At 35.7% G+C, this 24,250-nt stretch overlaps 1 protein-coding gene across 16 annotated transcripts in view; it reads right to left on the bottom strand.

Annotated features, from left to right (window-relative positions):
- Positions 1 to 24,250, bottom strand: part of LOC131435991 (titin) — a 389,662-nt gene that overhangs the window by 163,608 nt on the left and 201,804 nt on the right. For 15 of the 16 annotated variants that reach the window (XM_058604330.1, XM_058604327.1, XM_058604329.1 and 12 more), the window contains one exon: positions 2,486 to 2,653. In XM_058604330.1, the coding sequence (XP_058460313.1) occupies positions 2,486 to 2,653 (168 nt within the window). Of the gene's footprint in view, positions 1 to 2,485; positions 2,654 to 7,712; positions 7,978 to 24,250 lie in introns of those variants that run through there. The other variant, XM_058604339.1, reaches the window with a different exon arrangement.

The raw sequence follows: 24,250 nt of genomic DNA on the forward strand, positions 1-24,250 counted from the left end.
CGCGTAAAAAAAGTCGCGCAAATTAAATTCGCGTTAATTAAGTTCGCGTAAATCGAGGTTTTAATGTACTTGAAATTTTATGTTGGATGTATATCCAAGGCTCTCATTGACCAGCAAGCGCAAGTAGCTTAAGGCGAATTTGAGCCTATTGTGATGTGGACAAAATCGCTCATTATTTTCTAGTCGGTACTATCCTACCTGCTTTCATCGATTCAATGGAGCACTATAAAAATAATTGAATGTGGAGTTAATTCCTTCAATTTGGTCGGTTGTGCAGTACACGAGGTGCATATTCGAGATGATCGGGTATAGAAATTCTTATACTAGAACCCGACCCGTACCCGAGTGATCAGCAAAAAATTCACCCGTACCCGATCAAAAATAAAAAATTATACCATACCCGTACCCGACCCGAATGAGTAGTAAAAATTTTACCAAAATTCAGGATGGAAAAAATAAAATGTTTTAGATAGCGAACCGTATCAGGCTCTAGTTGGTAAGTAAAATACATTAAAATGCTTGGTTACATTTAAACATATAAATACACTGTGAAGCATGAATAGAATTCCAATGTCTTTGGTACTTTATACTCATTTACAAATGTCAACAAAAGGGAGTAATATCTACTCAAATTTTTCGAGAAGCATATTAACCCAAAATGTCGTAATACCCGTTGTATTCAATTTTGGGTAGGTATGGTTTTTACGAAACAGTGCGATTTTTGATTCGATTCTTTAGAGCCACAAGTAAGCGTGCTCATTATCTTGACACACAAATAAAAATTCACATTCAAATCACTTGAAAAATCACGTAAAATGGTTCCAAATGTCTAATTGAATATTATACGTGACGAAAATGAATGTTATGCGAACATCCACTAAAATGATGGAGTATCATCGGTTCGTTTACGTGAATTGACCAAACATCGAATAATGTACGTGTATTCCCGGTGTGAAAAATTCAATTTTGAAAATGGTGAAGAGTGAGTCCTTCAAGTGTAAGTAGTTTGAACCTTCATGAGAATTTTTTTTTGGTTACAATTTTTTACTACAAAGTAAAATGAATTATGATTTTGATTTAAATTAATCTGTCAACTATGCCCGTTTTGTAAGCGGCACAACCCCACACCAACGATGTTAACGATAACTGGTGGTTTTTATAGCCATTGAACTTCTGTGCCACCTCCGGTGGAACCCTCAACGAGTGAACACGGTGAAAATTTGAGCATTTCGCGAGAACAAATTTTCACCCATACTACGTTGTCACGCATCGAGATTTTCACTTGTAGTCCAGTGAAAAGAAACGAGAATTAACTGTATATAGCCCAACTTGCTGTGACACCAATCGGTGTCATTTCAAGTGAGGTGACACCCCCCAGAAGAGTAGAATAAGAAGAACTTCTATGCAGATTTTCTGATTCTTTTCTGAAATTTTCTGATCGATTTTTTTTAAATAAAGAAAAGAAATGTTTTTTTCTGGAAAAAGATGCCAGTAGGACCAGACCTGACGGTCCTAGGCGCGAATGTCAATCAAGTTGTTTATTTTTCGGAAGAACTGTTTTGCAATAAATAATTCTCGTCAACGTGTAAACATATTTATGTGAAGTACAAATGGTCGGGCAATCGATCAGAAAAAAAATTTTATATGACTGGTTCGAATGAATATTTTTCAACTCATCATCATGTAATTTCGAAACCGGAAGCGAGTATGTAAGACCTTTCATTTGAATCTAAGTTTGTAAAAATATATATTTTGCTCGTACACACACATACGCACATATACATACATAAATTTTGCGATCTCGACGAGCTGAGTCGAAGGCTATATCACACTCGGCCTTCTGGGCCTCGAAAAAAAAAATGGCGGGTTCGAATAAGGTAATCACCCCGATTAAGAAAAACGGCGTATTCGTTCGAATTTCATTCGTATTTGTATGAACACTAGCAAGATCAACTTTGATCGAAACATCAATAAGCCGTAATTCAGAATCAGACCCGATATTCACACGATGGGTCAGTCTTTATCTAGTAAATTCGACATTCGGTACCGTTGATGAAACGCTGGCGGATCGTGTAAATGTTTTGTGCTTACCTAGAAAGTGAGAAAAATAGTTGTGGACGAAAGCGGAACCAATGAACACTAGTTGGTTAACACGTTTTATTTACAATCGCAGTGATTAGTTTCCAATTTGGGTCAATTTCTTTTGAAGCAATAATAAAACACGCATGTTCTGTCTACTGTTTTCTAATAAACTAATTACCGGCACTAATTTTGTGTTGTTAGATTTAAACCATTTAAAATTCCGAAACCATTGTGAAAAATCAAACTCAAACTACTGGAACAACTAAAGCTAGAAAACTCTACGGTTGTGCAATTAGTTTACCATTAAAAACCCAGCGGCTGCGTTTATTTCTAGTCTAAGTAGTTGTATTTACAAAACGTATTGGATAGACTATATGGAAGTTTTATTTTTTTTTGAAATTACCTTCCGAGGTCTGGATTAAGCAAATGGATTGATAGGAAGTGCGCCTGAAGTCGTTTTGGTCGGAATACCGCGACAGCTCCTGGAACCCGTTGTGATCCAAACGCTCCGGATTGTTCACCTTTGGGCGCAACTCTCGGTAGCTGCGGTAGCAGGTTTCCAGGCATTGCTCTGTAAATTAACAAAAAACCAATAACGTGCTTATTAATTATGTGAAAAATGTAGTAGTCAAAAAAGAAAATGACATAAAAGTTTTATCGATGCTAGAAATGAAAGTAGGAAAATAAACGTTGATCACTCGATCGGTGGTTTGCAAACTAATAAATTTCCGTCAATATCGTTTGCATTCGTAACTATACAACTCGAAGACGAATATTTCGCTTCGAATGACGGCAACTGTTCCGCCCTAATCGTCGCTGTGCACGAACTGTAGGATCTAAAATTAGATGTTTTTCTTGGATGTCTTGAACTACATCGGTGATTGTGCGCGAAAACGGTTGGCCGGTTGGTGAAAAGGATTGTGGTTTTCTGCTTGAAAATCAGTAAATGGAGAGGTAGTGGCCTTTTGCTGTGAATCTTTTGGGTGTTGTATTCTGATGTTCAGTTGGGCCCTGCCGTTGCCCACAGCATGTCTACTGTCCAGACGGGAAATGATTCTCTCTCTATCTCTCTGATGTGTGTATGGATTTGAAACTGCTCACACTTGTTTCAGTGGAAATTTGACTCGATTTCTTAGAAATATGAAGGAATTTTGACACCAGATAAATAAAGGGTATTGGAATTTTTGCTTTGCCTGTCATAACAACGTTGGATTTGTGTCATTTTTTTTCAACGATATATTTAATAAGGCACACTGCCTTAGCTCAGAGATGCCGAGGACAATTTGTGTCATTTGCTATCCGATTTGTATAATGTTTGTTATTTTAAAATGTTTGGGGTTTGAATGGTTAGTGAAATGAAACTTAAAAAAAATAAAGTTCCCTTCAATTCCACAGTGAAGAATTTTAACTATTTCGCAACAATACTAACGTAGTCGAGTGTCATACACCACTTACAGACCTTGTTAGTTGATGGATATATAAATCTACCTTGGAACTACTAGTCCCCGGTTTCCGCTTTCGAAAGCATTGGTGATAGTGAAGAATAGCTCCAAAAACGGAACTTTCTACGATTTCTCAGCAACGGTGGAACCGATTTGTGCATATCTGGGTAAAAATTTAAACTCTCATTGTCTTAAAAGATACTGCGTAATTTCATCCAGATCCGACTACCGTTTCCGAAATTTTATGGCGAAAGTGTCAAACTTCTCATCCGACATACAAAATGACAATGCAAAACTGGTACGCATCGGTATGTATGGAAGAAGAAAATACCACCGCCTAGCACACAGAGTGCTTTGTTCAATTTTTTAAAGCATGCAGGGTTGCCACATCTAAATCTCTAGTAACTTGACATAACTGTTTACAAATTGAGAAGGTTATTGTTGTTTATACCCAAAGAAAGTTTTTGATTTTATTTCAGTTGGAAAAAAATTCTTGAAATCTCGAGATGTTTTTGAAAATATAAGCAATATAAGAAAGGCATCATTACACCACTAGGTGGATTAAAATGTTTTTTTCAGACGAAAACGAGATTTTCCATTACAAGGGTAATTGAAGTGCAATTCAACAGAAAAGAATCCGAGAGCTGATGATGGTTCGAAAGTGAATTCGTTGAAATAAGTAAAAACCAAAAAATAATAGCAGTAATAAATTGGAGTAACCAAGTATAGTAGCTCTATCCAACATATCGATGATAAGATAATATTTTAAGACATTATGGTAACGCGCAACAGTGACTTATTTTGTCGTGAAATGTAATTGGAAACTGGAAATTGGAAATTGGAAATTGGAAATTGGAAATTGGAAATTGGAAATTGGAAATTGGAAATTGGAAATTGGAAATTGGAAATTGGAAATTGGAAATTGGAAATTGGAAATTGGAAATTGGAAATTGGAAATTGGAAATTGGAAATTGGAAATTGGAAATTGGAAATTGGAAATTGGAAATTGGAAATTGGAAATTGGAAATTGGAAATTGGAAATTGGAAATTGGAAATTGGAAATTGGAAATTGGAAATTGGAAATTGGAAATTGGAAATTGGAAATTGGAAATTGGAAATTGGAAATTGGAAATTGGAAATTGGAAATTGGAAATTGGAAATTGGAAATTGGAAATTGGAAATTGGAAATTGGAAATTGGAAATTGGAAATTGGAAATTGGAAATTGGAAATTGGAAATTGGAAATTGGAAATTGGAAATTGGAAATTGGAAATTGGAAATTGGAAATTGGAAATTGGAAATTGGAAATTGGAAATTGGAAATTGGAAATTGGAAATTGGAAATAGGAAATTGGAAATTGGAAATTGGAAATTGGAAATTGGAAATAGGAAATAGGAAATTGGAAATTGGAAATTGGAAAATGGAAAATGGAAAATGGAAAATGGAAAATGGAAAATGGAAAATGGAAAATGGAAAATGGAAAATGGAAAATGGAAAATGGAAAATGGAAAATGGAAAATGGAAAATGGAAAATGGAAAATGGAAAATGGAAAATGGAAAATGGAAAATGGAAAATGGAAAATGGAAAATGGAAAATGGAAAATGGAAAATGGAAAATGGAAAATGGAAAATGGAAAATGGAAAATGGAAAATGGAAAATGGAAAATGGAAAATGGAAAATGGAAAATGGAAAATGGAAAATGGAAAATGGAAAATGGAAAATGGAAAATGGAAAATGGAAAATGGAAAATGGAAAATGGAAAATGGAAAATGGAAAATGGAAAATGGAAAATGGAAAATGGAAAATGGAAAATGGAAAATGGAAAATGGAAAATGGAAAATGGAAAATGGAAAATGGAAAATGGAAAATGGAAAATGGAAAATGGAAAATGGAAAATGGAAAATGGAAAATGGAAAATGGAAAATGGAAAATGGAAAATGGAAAATGGAAAATGGAAAATGGAAAATGGAAAATGGAAAATGGAAAATGGAAAATGGAAAATGGAAAATGGAAAATGGAAAATGGAAAATGGAAAATGGAAAATGGAAAATGGAAAATGGAAAATGGAAAATGGAAAATGGAAAATGGAAAATGGAAAATGGAAAATGGAAAATGGAAAATGGAAAATGGAAAATGGAAAATGGAAAATGGAAAATGGAAAATGGAAAATGGAAAATGGAAAATGGAAATTGGAAATTGGAAATTGGAAATTGGAAATTGGAAATTGGAAATTGGAAATTGGAAATTGGAAATTGGAAATTGGAAATTGGAAATTGGAAATTGGAAATTGGAAATTGGAAATTGGAAATTGGAAATTGGAAATTGGAAATTGGAAATTGGAAATTGGAAATTGGAAATTGGAAATTGGAAATTGGAAATTGGAAATTGGAAATTGGAAATTGGAAATTGGAAATTGGAAATTGGAAATTGGAAATTGGAAATTGGAAATTGGAAATTGGAAATTGGAAATTGGAAATTGGAAATTGGAAATTGGAAATTGGAAATTGGAAATTGGAAATTGGAAATTGGAAATTGGAAATTGGAAATTGGAAATTGGAAATTGGAAATTGGAAATTGGAAATTGGAAATTGGAAATTGGAAATTGGAAATTGGAAATTGGAAATTGGAAATTGGAAATTGGAAATTGGAAATTGGAAATTGGAAAATGGAAAATGGAAAATGGAAAATGGAAAATGGAAAATGGAAAATGGAAAATGGAAAATGGAAAATGGAAAATGGAAAATGGAAAATGGAAAATGGAAAATGGAAAATGGAAAATGGAAAATGGAAAATGGAAAATGGAAAATGGAAAATGGAAAATGGAAAATGGAAAATGGAAAATGGAAAATGGAAAATGGAAAATGGAAAATGGAAAATGGAAAATGGAAAATGGAAAATGGAAAATGGAAAATGGAAAATGGAAAATGGAAAATGGAAAATGGAAAATGGAAAATGGAAAATGGAAAATGGAAAATGGAAAATGGAAAATGGAAAATGGAAAATGGAAAATGGAAAATGGAAAATGGAAAATGGAAAATGGAAAATGGAAAATGGAAAATGGAAAATGGAAAATGGAAAATGGAAAATGGAAAATGGAAAATGGAAAATGGAAAATGGAAAATGGAAAATGGAAAATGGAAAATGGAAAATGGAAAATGGAAAATGGAAAATGGAAAATGGAAAATGGAAAATGGAAAATGGAAAATGGAAAATGGAAAATGGAAAATGGAAAATGGAAAATGGAAAATGGAAAATGGAAAATGGAAAATGGAAAATGGAAAATGGAAAATGGAAAATGGAAAATGGAAAATGGAAAATGGAAAATGGAAAATGGAAAATGGAAAATGGAAAATGGAAAATGGAAAATGGAAAATGGAAAATGGAAAATGGAAAATGGAAAATGGAAAATGGAAAATGGAAAATGGAAAATGGAAAATGGAAAATGGAAAATGGAAAATGGAAAATGGAAAATGGAAAATGGAAAATGGAAAATGGAAAATGGAAAATGGAAAATGGAAAATGGAAAATGGAAAATGGAAAATGGAAAATGGAAAATGGAAAATGGAAAATGGAAAATGGAAAATGGAAAATGGAAAATGGAAAATGGAAAATGGAAAATGGAAAATGGAAAATGGAAAATGGAAAATGGAAAATGGAAAATGGAAAATGGAAAATGGAAAATGGAAAATGGAAAATTGAAATTTGAATCTAGAGAGTTTAATGAAATATATAAATTGAACTGGAAATCGAAGGATTCGTAGTATATGAAACCTACCAATGTAACAAATTTTCAACTATTTTTGTCGATGGAGGTTAAAAATGACATTTTATGATTTATGTCCCAAAATACGTTTATTTATGGATTTAGTAGTTAGAATGTCTGCTACTGAAACGTTCTAAATATAACTATTTTGGAAAAAAGATGTGGTCCAATGTTTCAAGAAACTGTCTAACCGAAACAAAACTGGAAAATTTCACCGGCCTAGAAAATATAAATAAAGCAAATAGTCGACAAACGTCTGAACCACCAGCGTGTTGTCCTGAAAAAGAATACTCCTAAATTATGATTCGAATAAACACACCCACCTACGCCATGAACGAAAGACCAAAACTAATTTTTTGTTGCACCAACCTCTGTTTTCAACAATACAGGAATCTGGTTTTGCGATGATTGTTTTTTATACTCACATTTACATATTAGATGCTTTTGTAAGTCTCATAAAGTTGTCAACAGACGAGTTTTCTCGTAGTTTCGAATAATTCCATTTCCCGTCGCCAGCCGTCAGGTGATGTTTCGAGATTCTTTCTAAATCCTGGATCTTTCAAAGTCGAAGACGACAGATAAGAAATAAACATTGCTGACTTTGCAACGACATGTTAAAATTGGGTAGGTGTAGCTTGAAACATTTTTGCGATATTTTTTAACAACAACTAACGTTCTGTCAGTAAATCTTCCGAATCTTAACTAATCGCAGTACTACGCTATTTCGAATAAAATTCAATCCCACTCAGGGCGTTTACAAATCTCAGCCCACCACTGCAAAATGGCGCAACAGTAGCTGCGAACGGATCACGAATCTATTTTTAGCCCACCGCTCGTTTACACGCTTTGGTGCGAATTGATTTCATGACAGTTTAGAGCGGAACAAGTGAAAGGCCAAAAAAGAAAGGAACCACTCTAGTGGTATGCAAATCCCGCGAATCCAACTGTGGCATCCAAGTGCAATGCAAATCGGATCAGGAAAGATTATTTGCTTTACCATTCGATGATATTTAGCAGTTTCAACGAAATGTTATTAAAGCAATTAACCTCGAACATTGCTCTCAATTCTTATGCAGTGTTTCGACTATCTTCGAAAAGTTTACACCCATTACAAAACCGCTAATTATTGCGGAAGAATATCCCCAATTTTTCGACCTTGACTACGGTTTGCGTCGAAGCTAACACACGAACCGTGGCAAAGTTGACAATCAAAAAAAAAAAACGGAATGAATTAATATTTTCAATATAGAATCGTACTAACGTAGCACCCCTTGGTACACAATGTAGCTACTTTTCAATTTAGAAGTTTTTTTCTGTGTGTATAATGTAAAATTATTACACAAATCAAGGAAGCTTCAGTTTGAGCTGTAAATAAACTTTTAGCGCTTGCTGCGGGATTTGAACCTGTTGTCATGTAATAATTCGCCTTAGCAGACTAGGGAAACTTAGGGATTGGTGTTTAGAGAAATCTGGTACCGGAGTTACTAAACATGATTAACTTTTCGAACAATTTCGTTGGCCTATTTTTTAACTGAGGCCCGATCCCATAATTGCATATCAGTCCCTTGTGTAAAAAGCCGATTGAGAAAAAACGATTGAAATTTCATAATATAATTATTTTTTTTAATACACTGCTCATATTTCTGTATTTCGATACATAACATTAATGAAAGTTCCTCTAAATGGGATTGATATGCGGGTATTTGCATATTGGACTAATAAGAGTTGATATTTCTTCATGTTTTACAGTAAAAACCCTAAATTTTAAAGGCAGTTTTTAAATTTTGACCGATTTTCCAATAAAAGCAGCATTGCAATTGGAGAAATATGAAACCAATCCTGAGCGCGTACGCTGACGGAGGAGAAGATAACCGCGGGAGCTGTAAAAAGTTCACTAATGCTACCGAAACTAAGTCCAAATAGTTGAAAAGACTAAAATTTAAGGAGTGAAGATTTTCGTAAATACCTACATAAAGAAAAGCAGTTTTGTTTTCCATTGATGCATTTGATGTACTCAACATATTTTGTCAAGCTAGCCCGGCTTCAGGATTGGATTCTTTTTTCTCTTTTATTGTTAATAATTTTTTCCCTGATTTGTCTACAGGACTTAAAAAAAATTCACGAAAATGTGCTCAACGTACTTTCTGCATCTCCACGACAAAACAAACCGTTTATCAAAAAGTCTTACCAGATTGAATACAGAAATTCCGAATATAAAACTCCAACCAGCCCCTATTCCAGTTCCAAGAAAATTTTTTTAAATTTCACAACACGAAAAAGTAACGAAATTACTCCAGGTTTGATTTCTTAATAATTTTTTCCCTGTTTCTGTACTTTCTCTAATTCTTTCACGAAACAAATGGAAAAAGGCATAAGATTGTTTGTAAGGTTGTTGTTTAAATGTGAAAAATAGGTCTAAACACGAAACATCAAAATCAACTCAATCTATTAATAGACTCTGCTGGACTTTTGTTATCTTCAGTCAGTGCGCAGGCCTCCATCTACGTCAAGAGAATGGAACTACAGCCGGCATTATTCAACTGGTGCTTCAGTCAATGACGAATAAGAGGTTCCGTTCCTCAACCCTAAACGCAGAAAAACAGCAACTAGTTCTTCTGTGAGCATGTCTGCTGTTGAACACTCGCAGTGTGAGTTTTGCTTCAAACAAGAGTGATTGCGTCATCGAGCTGCTGGTCGTTTGCGTAGGAAAAAAAGAAAACGAAAAGTGGACAACGTTGGGAAACAAAATCAGCCATTCTAATGGGTCTAAATGTTATTTAAAGAACTATTAAGAATACTTCTTTGCAAATCGAGTGTAAAAATCATCAGTTAATAGCAAATCTATAATTAGCTGTGTGCACTTTTCGCTTTGCGAAATTCGCACCAAATGAGTGCAAATAAAACTAGCATTTGGCTGCATCGCATTCGAGAAAAATGTTCCAAATAGTGTTTAATATCGTAGAGGATTTCACAATTTGGCTCTTCTGGCAGTCGGAAATGAGTCCCGTACAGCCTTTTGATAGTTTCTTCCACTAAAATATTGAGATCTCTGAAATATTGAAATATATGAACGATTGTACGACTATTTATGTAATGATTTCTTCTAGGTCAAGGCCTAAACTTACAAATAGCTTAGAATGGCGCCCTACTTCCTGGAATACAAACATAATCATTCGTAACCGAATAGTTTTTCCCAGGACTCCCGAGTCACTAACGGTTCTTTTCAGGACCCCAAAAGTAACGTGAAGAACTTGTTTAGAAAACTGTTCTACTTCTTAGTATAAAAACGCAATCTTTTGAAACTAAATGGTTCTTTTCAGTACTACAAAATCTTAAGTGGTCAAACGGTATCATTTTAATTAATATCTATACACATCTCGAATGCAGTCCCACGTCAATCTCGCGGTTATGTCTCTTGCACTACCTACTTCTAGTTTTGTCGTGAATACGACTAACTTTACTGTGGGGTGGTTTTTCAAAATTTACCCTGTACAAGAATGCGTAGAACTTAATCTGAAAAATCTCTAGTTGAACTTAATCCAGCAATATAATTTTTTCTTCATGCTATCGTAAATATGATCAGTAAATTTATGATAAAATTTTCAGTAGTTAAAATTTGTAGTATGAAATAACCACAAATAACTTTAAATAATAGTTTTCTAAACTGTTTGGTATCAACGATGCAGGGTTTCATGCAGAGAGTGACACCAACTAGCATTACTAACTAGGTAGTTATAAATACGTTTCAAGCATTCTAACCTGTGCGGTTGACTTTCTTATATCAGTAAATTAATTATTAAAGAGATTTCGGATATTTCCTTCCTTTGAAGTTATTGTAATTCGTACCTTGTGTACTTCTGCAGGCGAAATTTTTTTTCTCTCTATTGCCCAGTTTAATTAAATTGTGTGTTAAATTGAACTGGTTCGAGAATTCATCGTACTTTAGTATAGATGCACCCTTTTAATTCTAGAAGTATACAAAATGACACCTCACACAATTTATTCAATATATCAACTTATTAGAACGATTTAAGATATTCAGAAGTGTGACGAAATGTGTTAGTTTTATTCATATTCACGATGTCCAGTTCTGTCTCTGACCCGATTTTTTCATTAAATCAAATAAACGGGGTAGCATAGCTTATTTTGCTCCGAGCACCAATTTTCGTAGGTACGCCATTGAATGATCTCTACACTATTGAAATGGTTTTGGAGTTGATGATTTGGGCAACAGAAACAAAAACACTGAAAAAATCGGTTCTACAAATGCTGGCATTCGGGATGGGAAGCGAAATTGAATAAAACAAATTTGACGTGATAGTGTTTAGGTTAAGGTAATAATGAAAAAAATATATCATCCGTGAACAATGTTGGAATACCAGAATTTTACTACCGTCATTGATGTACAATGCAAAACGCAGAGGTCCAATATTTTCGGCTCGAGAAATACAGAGTGACAGGCTTATAAAATCGGGTTCAAAACAGTTTTAATTTTTATATATTGTTAGTCCCCCGAAAATACCAAAAAGAGAGAACAAATCTTCACAATGAAACTTGCATCGATTTCACAAATAAACGTAAATTAGAAATGCTTCATTCCAGCACCTGAAAGTTTGAAACAATTTATTTTACTATTTTCATATGCCATGCAATCTCTACGACAACCGACTTTTGAGCCGAGATCCGGAGTGTCGAGTGTCATGTACCATTCGACTCAGAATAATGTCTGTGTGTTTGTATATGACAAAAATTTGCACTCAATCTTGGAGATGACATACCCGATAATTACACAATTACAAACTAAGTTTAAAATTGAAGGCCTCATGGCCGATTGACTGCTATTGAATTTTATCAAGATCCGGCATCCAGTTCTGGAACTACAGGCTGTAACGCACAAAAAAGGAAAAAAACCTTCATATTTTTCAAATACTGCTGAATGGATTCTCTCATACTTAGATTCATAGAAAAGGTCTCCTTGTCTCAGAGCGAACTATTCAATTTTATTCAAATCCGACTTACAGCTCGGGAGGTACGGAGTGATATATACAAAATAGGAAAAAAAAACTGTGGAATCATATTTCGCGGTGAATTCTACTGGTTTGCAGGCTTGTAAGTTGATGATCAAATCAACTAATTTCAATTGTTTTAGTCTCCGGGTTTGCGGTTCCGGTTCCACCGTGAGTAATAGTAAAAAATACTGGAATGGAATCCAGATCGATTTCTGAGAAATTGTAGAGCTGATGTCCCACAAGCTAAACATCAAATATTATCCAACTTTTCTATGGTTTCTGCCTCTTAAATGTAATGTTTTATTTCCTACTCAACATGATGCCAAATACAACAATCGTTCGGACGTCAATCCATTCAGGGTATAAAAATAAAATTTTAGTTTGCAGTGTTTTACGCTTCTGTAGTTTATGCTTCGTTATGGAAAGGTAAAGCTGTTACTTGCACTGATGAACTGAGGATGAAACGTCAAAATACAACAATTCAAAAAATTATCATGTTCGTTTAGCACAAACTGGTTACTTGTAGCCAAAACCCATGATTTCCGTTAAAATTTAAATGAGTTGGAAATGAAGCATAAATGGATTTCTCAGAGATGGCTGAACCGATTTTAACACACTTAAATTTAAACGAATTCTTATTGAATTATTGATCTTATTGAATACTCGCTATTAGAATCAAATGCACTGAACGAAGATAGCAGATCCCGCTTCTACCAAGGAATCAACATTTTTGCAGTTAACTCGAGATTTAAATATAAAATATATAAAAATGATACAAAAAATAATTTGCTTCCAAATTCCAACACGGTAGAAATTAATTGTTAATTCAAGACCCTATCAAATTTGGTAAGCAAAACGGGGTAAGACCCTATCAAATTTGGTAAGCAAATTGGGTAAGCAAAACGACAACAAAACCTCACATATTATTGCTCAATCGGAGAAATAAAGTGAGATCGACTGGTAGAGGAATGAAGTTTTTGAGTGCGAAATTGGATCACAAGGGATCAACTAAAATGTGAACTTAACCGACCGTGCACAGTCAGATCAAATACCAAGTTCTTTCCAAGCCGGAAGTCTTCAGCGTTGTATAGCATCACATCCACAGTAGTTCAGTTGATAGAGCGATTTCTCCGGACTGGAGAAGGTTGTGGACGGATTTATAACTGTCTCTGAAAGTTTATGATGCTAATTTTTGGATTTCATTATTTTCATTTTATCAGTCATAATTTCGGACCGTCTTTGGTGATGAAGATAAGTTCTGCATTTGGTGTGTTTTCTTGTGGAGTATGTGGACAACTATGCTTTTTTCAACTTTTCGAGTCATTTCTAGTTTTGGTTTTACTTCTTGTGTGAGAGACGAAAACGAAAACCTTTTAAATCAAACAATTTATTTGCGACAGGGGAAATTGCAACAAAAAATAAGTTCTGATGATAAAGATTTGTATGACTGTGTTTATTACATTTGTTAATATTTGGTTCTATGATTGCTAGAAAAACTCCCGAATCTTCTCACCTAGTAATAACTAAGCGATATCTAGATCTGGATTCTGGTCATGAACACTGGTTTAGAATATTGCACTATCGAACAAGGTTTCTGGATCAGAATAGTGAATCTGAACCTTGATTCTTGGAAGAGATCCTTTATCCGAATATGGATTCAGTATTTATATTCGTAACATGGATCTGGATCCTACAAAGTCCGCCATCTAACTTTTTTTTAACTAGCGGTTATTTTTCTGATTTGACAGAAACTTAGTTTTATCCCTCCGCTGAACGAAAATGGTTGTGTATACGCTTGAGGAACGCGTGAAAATAGTGCCAACTGGGCTTGCGATCAGCTTGAAGAAGACGCCGATTTTTGCCAAAAAATCATCTTCTTGGATGAAGCACATTTTCATCTCGGCGGGTATGTTTATAAGCAAAATTGTCGCATCTGGAGGACGGCCAATGGCGAGCGCTATCACGCCATGATTAGCGATTGGTTCTTCCCTTTACTTGAAGATGAAGACTTGGGCACCATTTGGTTCCAACAAGACGGCGCTCCGTGCCACACAGCCAAGGCTACGATCGATCTTCTGCGCACAGTCTTCGAAGATCGAATTATCAGTCGAAATTCGGATGTCGTTTGGCCGCCTCGGAGATGTAATTTGACGCCGTTAGACTATTATCTTTGGGGGCTGTCAAAGATAAGTGTTATGTGGACAAGCCAGAGACAATTCAAGCCTTGAAGGACAACATTCGTGCAGCCATAGCTGTAATAAAGCTGCATACAATCGAAAATGTACTAAAAAACTGGACCGACCGTATAGCGTACTGCAAGGCCAGCCGAGGTAGCCATTTGAATGAAATTATATACCACAATTAACCGGAAGTGTTGTACTTTAATATGAAGAAATAAATTTTGAAATGGGATGAACCGTTTGTGTTTTATTGCATGTTTAAAAAAAGGTACATAGCGGACCCTGTAGACCTGAAGTTAAATTGTGAATCTGAACAACTTAACCTAGATTCTGGATCGGGATTTTGCACTTGAACTGTGTGCCTGAATTGGATTCTGGACCTGAGTTCTCTAGGATTCTTCGATTCTAAACCTAGACCAGGATTCTGAACCAGGACCCTGGAGTTGGATATCCGACAAGGTTTCTGGATCTGAATACTGAGTCTGGACATGGTTGTTGAACCAGAATTCTGACCGAGATTCTGAGCCTGAGGCAGAAATCTACACTTGTGAACTTAGCATGAATTTGGATTCTACACCTGAAACTGATTTCTTGGCTTGAGCTCTCGTTGAAGGTTTTGGTACTAAATCTGGATTCAGGATTCCAAACAAGATTTTTACACAAAAAATTTGAAAGAGATACTGGGAATGAATCAGAATCGTGAACCTGGAACTTGATCCGGAATTTTGGATTCTGAACCTAAAGCTGGATTCAGAAACATAACTTTGGTCTTGGATTCTGGGCCAAAATTTTGAAGCATGGTTAAGGACCTCGTTTGTGGACCTGCATTCTGATCTTGGATCCTGATTCTGTATTTTGAAACTGATACAGAATTCTTTTTTCGGATTCTGAATTTGGACCTGGACCTGGATTGGCTATGGATTCTAAGCCAAGATCTGAATTCCAGACCAGGATTCCGTACTATAATTGGAACTCAGAACCTGGATCTGAATTGAGTAACTTGAACTTGTGATCTGAGTGCAGAATCTGAACTCTGAACCTAAAATCGGCACTTCGATTCTGGACCGGAATTTTTAGTTTAGATCTGAATTCTGAAATGGGATGCAGATTCTGAACCAAAATTATTGACAGAGATTTTTTACCTGAACCTGAATACAGCATCTGGATTCTGGGATTTAATGTTCAACCTGGACTTGTACTTTGGTTCTGGGCCACGATCAGCTCTTGACAGAGTTTTTGAACCTGAAACTAGATCCTGAAGCTTGACTCTTCACTTGAATCCTAGACTTGAATTCTGCACCTGGCTTCTTGAGCGAAAATCGTGATCCGAATTTTAGGCCTGCATTTTGGACTTGTGTTATAGACCTGAACTCCTGGCAGGAACACACAGGCTTTCGTGTGTTTTGAACATAAGTTCTGATCCCAGACCTAGATTCTGGGTCTGAATTCCTGCCAGAAATTTTAGATCTGAACCTAAATACTGAACCGGGATTTTTTACACTCATTCTTATTTGACCAATTCTTGGTCGTAACAGCAATTAAATTTTCATCTTCTTACTTTCGTTTCCTTTCTCACAAATCCCACTGTAATTGGCATGAATACATTTTACTCAGAGCCAAAGAAGCCAACTATTTGTAACTCATCGCCTACCTGTTAACAATTTTGAGTTTTTTAGTGGGTTTGAGAATCATTGTTCTAGATGAAATCGTAACTCAAAAATTTTTCATATGATGATATCGCAGTTGGCCACGATTCAAGTGGTGGCGCCACCTTACGAACTATCGAAATTTTCAATTTTCCCAGTGTTTTTTTTTCAGTACGACACGGATTGCTTTTCTCTTCCGTCGAGGAGCGTTATAAATAAACAATAAACCGTTTCACACGCTCGAGAATAAAATTCAACTGTTCCTTTCAGTGTGTTTGTGTGTGCCTGAGCGCGTAGTATTTCTTGTGGGGTATTTCCCCGAATAAAAAGTTGATTATTTGCCAAAAATAAGTATAAAAAGACAGCTTTGAATTGTACATTCGTAGGTTGAAGAAATTGTTTTTATTTTTCATTCAGTACTTTATCTACGGATTTTCATTCCAAGATACAAAATAATTACTTATCAAGATACCATTCGGTTCACAGACTTAAAATTAATGGGCACATCCGAATTTATTTCAAGCCTGGTAATTGTAATGAAGGTGATATTTTCAATTTACATGGACTACTAACGCTTCTCAGTTGTGTCCCCATTCGTGAACTTAAACCGTTCGATCAACAGTTGACAAGAAACTGTCAAGCGAATTCCATTTAACACATAATTTACGTGCTCTTTTGAGACAGAAAACCTGCGAGAGCCATTCGAACTGATTTGCTGAGAACTGAGAAAAATTTTCAGCGGAAGAATATTTTTTTCCGACACAAACACACCCAAGTACTGGGAGGGGAAATCATCCGCTCTCAAAGAGAGAGGAGAGAAAGCAAACTTTTTTCCGAATGTTATGAAAATGAAGCACAAAAAGAAAGGTTAATCAAAACAAACGCTCGATCGGAAAACATGGCTTCGTCGCCGGACCAACTGTTGTTGTTTACCATTGGCTAGAAATAGATCGCTTGCTAAGATTTTCGGAGGTGCAGTGAAAAATTCAATTCATGAACGCATGCGCAATCGATTCTTTTTTTTTGGCAGGGCGCAACTCGCGCACTCAGTACACACACACACACACGAATACATGAGCATTATTTGACAGTTGACAGTTGAGGAATAATCTTGATACACTGCATCGATAGCATGATGGTGTCATGCAGCGTTAAAAACAGTAGAGTTATTCATAGTTAGATGAATCGGCTACGTGAGTCATTGCTACTGAATGACAGAAGAATTCTTTCGTGCTGAGTATCGCATTAAAATATATTGCAGTCTATCAACATTGCTAGTTCACTAGCAAATGTTTCCATCGATAACATTCGTCATTTTTCAATATAAATAACACAAGTATAATAAAATGTGGAATGGTGTTTTTTAAGGTTTTGTTTTTTTATAAATTAATCCAAGTAGCGGGAATATTGAGCATTTCCTCAGTTTGATTGCAAAATAATCGTTTTCTTATTTGCATGGTATCGTTCCAAGTGACACTCTGATACATTCAAATAATATATCGAATTGTGTCAAGCTGTGATGGCAAACCAAATGATACTGCTTCTTTCCTAAGAAAAGGGTATCGAAAGACTTATTTTCGACATTTTTATCCGAGATAACACCAGATCTTGACGTTTCATGCATTCCTGATAATTGGCGCAAAATTTGATCTCGTGCTCGAAAATGCTCAATATTCCCGCAACACTGGCGCGTGCAAAAGCATCATACCGCGAAACATTCGTTTCGTAAAAAGTTGTATGTATGAATGTGTGAAATAATTGTATTCCACACTTAAAAAAAAGTTAATCAAAAATACGTAGAATGAGTAGGATATCTGCAGAAAAAGTGTAACAACTTTAATTTAGAGTAACTCCCTAGTTACTCAAATATGAGTTCTTTCATTGAAAATTATGTTTGGGTGAAATCTACTCATTTACTAAGTAATACTTTTTTTAAGCCAAAAAATGTGGTAATTAGCACATAAATTTTCACTGAAATTTTGTTCAATATATGGGGCATTAGGCCCAAGCGTGAAATTTTTTTATTTGTTTATTATTTTTTAATTTTTTTCATGAAACTAACTTCAAAGGTGGTTTTATGAAATCGCTTATTTGAAAGCTAAGAAAAAGACGCACATCTCATGTCTTGGACGAATTATTAGAATTTACAGTATGGGCTGTTGAAAAAAAGGCTCTTTTTTGAAAAGGGGAAACTTTAAAAAATCATATCTCGAAAATTTCACCTACCATATTGAAATACAAAAATACGTGTCGAATATTTTCGAGTGCATCACCAAAAAAAATTTTGGGTGGTAGATTTTGCGTGGAATGCCCCATTTATGGAAAATTGATATTGAATATAAACAAATATTGAGCAAATGATACTCAATACTTGAATTTAACTTACTGTGTTTATTTATTGTTCCGTTTATACTTCAAGACTGCAGTTCAACTACAGCTACAGATAAACGACACGGAATCCAGAGTCCGAGACTAGTGATCACCCCACAGATAAAGCAACCATAGAAGTTAAGGGAGAACACAAACACGAGGACCACCGTAAGTTAGGAAATTTAATTCACGTATATCAAAAACGAAAACAAGCAAAAACCTGTTTTAATCCACCTAGTGGTGTAATGATGCCTTTCTCATATTACTCATAACATCATAAATGTTACTGTAGAATTCGCAAAAACAACTGTTCATTGAATAGAAATAGGAAAATTGGTTCGGACCTAATCTAACAAACTCTACAAATCCTGTTTACTCTGTAGTTGCGGAACCGGAAGTAATATCTACAACAAATTTAGGAACTCCGTCTGAAACTGTAAGACTTTTCCATTGAACGTACAAGTTTGTGAAAATCGATTTGGCCATCTTGAAGGAAAATCCTTTTGAGATCCTTTTTGCAGTTTTTAATCACCATTTCCAATCCTTCCGAAACCGGATTCAGATGACCGGAATAGCCGAAGCCGAAGGTTTGTTTGCCAGCATCAAATATGACCTACAAGTTGGAACAGTTTTGAACCTAGTTAAACCTAGACTTACTATCTGACGCTCTATTTCTAATTAGACGGAATCTTACAAACGAAGCGAACCTGCGTTTCTGTTATTTTTGCATATGTAAGTCAAGCTAAACAGCCCGAATCAGCAGCATGAAACATGTAGGATTATTATTATTATTATTATTATTATTATTATTGACATCACTATACAACTGGAACGGCAGTGAAAATTGCATATTTTTTTCAAATAAGTTTGAATTCAATGACATTCGTTTATTCTTTCGGTCGCACTTCTAAAAAAATAGCTAAACATTTCATCAATCGCAGCACCGTCTTTTACCAAAATTACACACCAGTTGCAGACATCCGCAATCTTTTCGATTTCTTCATTGCGTGTACGAAATAGAACAGTGCACGCATCGTTCGTTTTGTGATTTCTTCTTCTTTCGGTGTTGTACATATTGTCAATCTGTATGGCGATTTGAAAATTTTGACACTCATCGCCTTGTAACTGCTGAACCGGAAGTCGGATCCGGATGAAATTTCATAGTAGCTTTAAAGATAATATGAGCTTCAATTCAAACCAAGATATGTGAAAATCGGTTCAAGCATCGCAGAGAAATTGAAGTGAGTTCTATTTTTTAAGTTTTTCTGGACCACTTTCGGTGCTTCCGGAACAGGAAAAGGGGGAACCAGTAGTACCGAATCAAGCTTTTATGCCCACAAATGAAATGTTGTAGAAATTTTTAGGAAACTACAAGACCTTTCATTTAAATCTTAATTTATGAAAATCGGTTGATCCGTTTTAGAAAAAAATAAGTGAACACTTTTTCTCTAACTTTCACATATTACATTGTAACTCCGGAACCGGAAGTCGGATCCAAATGAAATTCAACAACAAGCTATGGCACCATTAGGCCTTTTATTTGAATCTGAGTTTGTGAAAATCGGTTCAGCCATCTCTGAAAAAAGTGAGTGTATATTTTTTTCCATATTTTTGGTACATATCATCCTATATCTCCGGAGCCGAAAGTCGGATTGGAATAAATTTCAATAGCAGGCTATGGGACCATGAGACCTTTCATTTGAATCTTATTTTGTGAAAATCGGTTCAGCCGTTTCCAAGAAAAGTGAGTGCATATTTTTGTTACATACATACATATACACACACACACACACACAGACATTTGCTCAGTTTGTCGAGCTGATTCGAATGGTATATGACATTCGGCACTCCGGGCCTCGGTTAAAAAGTCGGTTTTTTAGTTTTAGTGATTGCATAGCCTTTCTATATGAAAAATGCAAAAAATCCCATGTGTAAATAAGTTGGGCAACAGTAATTATAAACCTTAATTTGTGACCAGGGGACGGGTATAGCGTGATGGGATAGTCGATGGCTATCACGCAGCCCACCTGGGTTCGATTCCCAACCCCGCACATAGGGCCAGAAAAATTTTCTGGTCCGAAGAGGCGAATGACCTTAAGGTGTTAAAACCTCTATAATTGGAACAAAAAAAAATTGTGACCCAGTTACAAAACTTATTGTTCAGGTAACGTCAAGGTCAGTAAGTAAGGGGCATGCAGCGCCCCTACCAAATTTTCCATGGAATTTGCCAGTATTGTAGAAAAGTAAAAAGTTGTGAAGTAAACTCGTCATGCGAACCCTCACTTCAGCATATCAGCGTATTTTCCTGCAGTAGTGCAGAATATTATACCGAAAAAGTAATACCAGAGAATAATTGGATTCCCAGTTTCGTTTATATTAAAAAATATATAACAGTCAAAATAAAATAATATGCAAAGCAAAAGAAGTGGATTTGAATGTGTAATCACGTTTGCTACCATAGTGTAAAAGTTTGAAACTAGAACCGTGTAGCTTAGTGTACAGCAAAAGCATGTTCTATGTAAGAAAAGATCCACAATTACGAAAAAAGGGAAACAAATTGAACACAGTGCCAATGAATAAAATGTATGTGCGAAGAACCTAAGATCCTGAGTTTCCATTTTTCCGACCAAAGAATCTCAAAGCACGTCGCTCTGACATGTAACAGTTCGGCTGAAAAGTTCGTATCGTTTAATAGAAACACACATTTTTTGCCAAAATTCGTTTTTATTATTCAACATAATCGCCATCAGAGGCGATACAGCGATTATAGCGATCTTCCAACTTTTCGATACCATTTTTGTAGTACGATTTGTCCTTTGCCTCAAAATAGGCCTCAGTTTCAGCGATTACCTCTTCATTGCTTCTAAATTTTTTACCAGCGAGCATTCTCTTGAGGTCTGAGAACAGGAAAAAGTCACTGGGGCCAAATCTGGAGAATACGGTGGATCAGGGAGCAATTCGAAGCCCAATTCGTTCAATTTCAGTATGGTTTTTCGTTGTTGTTTTTGATCGATTGTGAGCTCACGCGGCACCCATTTTGCACAAAGCTTTCTCATATCCAAATATTCGTTAATAATATGTCCAACACGTTCCTTTGATATCTTTAGGGTGTCAGCTATCTCGATCAACTTCACTTTACGGTCATTGAAAATCATTTTGTGAATTATTTTCACGTTTTCATCGGTAACAGCCTCTTTTGGACGTCCACTGCGTTCATCGTCTTCGGTGCTCATATGACCAGTACGAAATTTTTCAAACTCATCAAGCCATTTTTTTATATCGGCGGCACTTTTTTTCATCAAAAAGTAGTGTTTCATCAACACACGAAATTCCTTTTTTCCATTTTTTCACAATAACAAAAGTAGCTTCACTCAAAATGCAATATCTCACAAACTAATAATCAGACAGCTGTCAAATTTATACACGTATCTTTTGAAGGTTGGTACTAACTGAAAAAGGTATGGATTTAATTCTAGTGGCGCCCTCTCATAGAAACGATACGAACTTTTCAGCCGATATGTTATCTACTGAGAAAAGACATTCCACTGAAGCTGTGGATCATCTCGTGTCTTATTTTAACTTTTAGATAAAACTTGACAGTCGAGCAGTTATTTTGTCGGTGTAAAAAATAATCCTTCATGGTTATTTTTGACAGTTCGATAATTCAACGATCTTTTTTAGTCTTGTTAAGACGTAGACTCGCCTTAAGCTTGTTTCGAATTTGATCAGTATCAAAGACATCATATTAACAAGATATCCAGCTCTCAGATTTCCCGAACAAATCGTTGGAAACATCCTTTTTTTGCGAACATGGCGCCCTCAGGCGAGCCCGCATCGAATCTCGTTCATAGAAGTAGGGGAGAGAAATGTCAAATTCAAGCAGCACTGCGCACCCATACAACTGACATGATATGTTGAATGTGATGCCGTGCGATGGCGTTGCTGAGCTGAAGATTAATTTCGTTCCAAGCTGCCAGAGTCTGTCAGTATGTAACAAGAAAACAGATTAAAAACATGACTTGCGAATGTTACTATGTAATGAAAACCTCGAAAATGAAAGAACTGCAGAGACGGAACACTAATCCGTAGTTAGTTTCTAATCGGCGAAATTGCTCTGCCAATTCAACTACTACCAAAAATAAAATAAACCTAGATTCCCCAGTGCAATAGTACTGTAGTTGAGTAACCCGTGATACCAAAAGCGCCGTCTGGTGTAGAATGGGTGCGTAAATGCTCCTAAAATGCATGTAAAGAGTGATTTTTTAAGAGCTTGAGAACTTTTTTAAACAATAAAACGCATAAAATTTGCAAAATCTCATCGGTTCTTTATTTTAAACGTTAGATTGGTACATGACATTTACTTTTTGAAGATAATTTCATTTAAATGTTGACCGCGGCTGTGTCTTAGGTGGTCCATTCGGAAAATCCGCTTTTTTATCGACAAATTTTGTTCAGCGATGAGGCTCATTTCTGGTCGAATGGCTACGTAAATAAGCAAAATTGCCGCATTTGGAGTGAAGAGCAACCAGAAGCCGTTCAAGAACTGCCCATGCATCCCGAAAAATGCACTGTTTGGTGTGGTTTGTACGCTGGTGGAATCATTGGACCGTATTTTTTCAAAGATGCTGTTGGACGCAACGTTACAGTGAATGGCGATCGCTATCGTTCGATGCTAACAAACTTTTTGTTGCCAAAAATGGAAGAACTGAACTTGGTTGACATGTGGTTTCAACAAGATGGCGCTACATGCCACACAGCTCGCGATTCTATGGCCATTTTGAGGGAAAACTTCGGAGAACAATTCATCTCAAGAAATGGACCGGTAAGTTGGCCACCAAGATCATGCGATTTGACGCCTTCAGACTATTTTTTGTGGGGCTACGTCAAGTCTAAAGTCTACAGAAATAAGCCAGTAACTATTCCAGCTTTGGAAGACAACATTTCCGAAGAAATTCGGGCTATTCCGGCCGAAATGCTCGAAAAAGTTGCCCAAAATTGGACTTTCCGAATGGACCACCTAAGACGCAGCCGCGGTCAACATTTAAATGAAATTATCTTCAAAAAGTAAATGTCATGTACCAATCTAACGTTTAAAATAAAGAACCGATGAGATTTTGCAAATTTTATGCGTTTTATTGTTTAAAAAAGTTCTCAAGCTCTTAAAAAATCACCCTTTACAAAGTTGCCTGCGCATTTAACACAACCACAGTAGCTAACGGAAAAAAGTACACCCGTTTCTCACTTGAAGCGCTGTCACCGTACAGTGTGAAATCTAGGTTTACTTAATTTATGTTACCACCCTGCATATGAAACTACATGAAGATAATACCCAATTGACTAAAAGAACCAAGCATGCTTCGTTTTACTTGACCACCACAGCATTCACTTATAGTTCTATCTCTATGGAAACACACTCGACAGAAAACAAACACACTCCGCGTCAAAGTCTATTATCGCTATGTGCCTTGCTGCCAGCCACTGATAGTTGGTTTCTGATACTGATAGTTATTTTCAGATGTTAAAAAAAATCTTTACAAAAAAATCTAATTTCAGAACATTAGTAGAATTCTTTTTGTAATTTCTTTTAATACTTTCAGTCGAAAGAAATACCCCAAGGAAATGTTTCAATACACTGTCAAACAAAGTAAGTTTCTTTCGAAATTCTCTAGCATTCGCTGTATTGCAATTATTATACCACTTGATGTGAAGCACGTGACAACTCGTCAAAAGTCGCCATGGCGTACGCTTTTGCATACAT

Source organism: Malaya genurostris, chromosome 3 (genome assembly GCF_030247185.1).
Source record: "Malaya genurostris strain Urasoe2022 chromosome 3, Malgen_1.1, whole genome shotgun sequence".
In the NCBI taxonomy this organism is placed as follows: domain Eukaryota; kingdom Metazoa; phylum Arthropoda; class Insecta; order Diptera; family Culicidae; genus Malaya; species Malaya genurostris.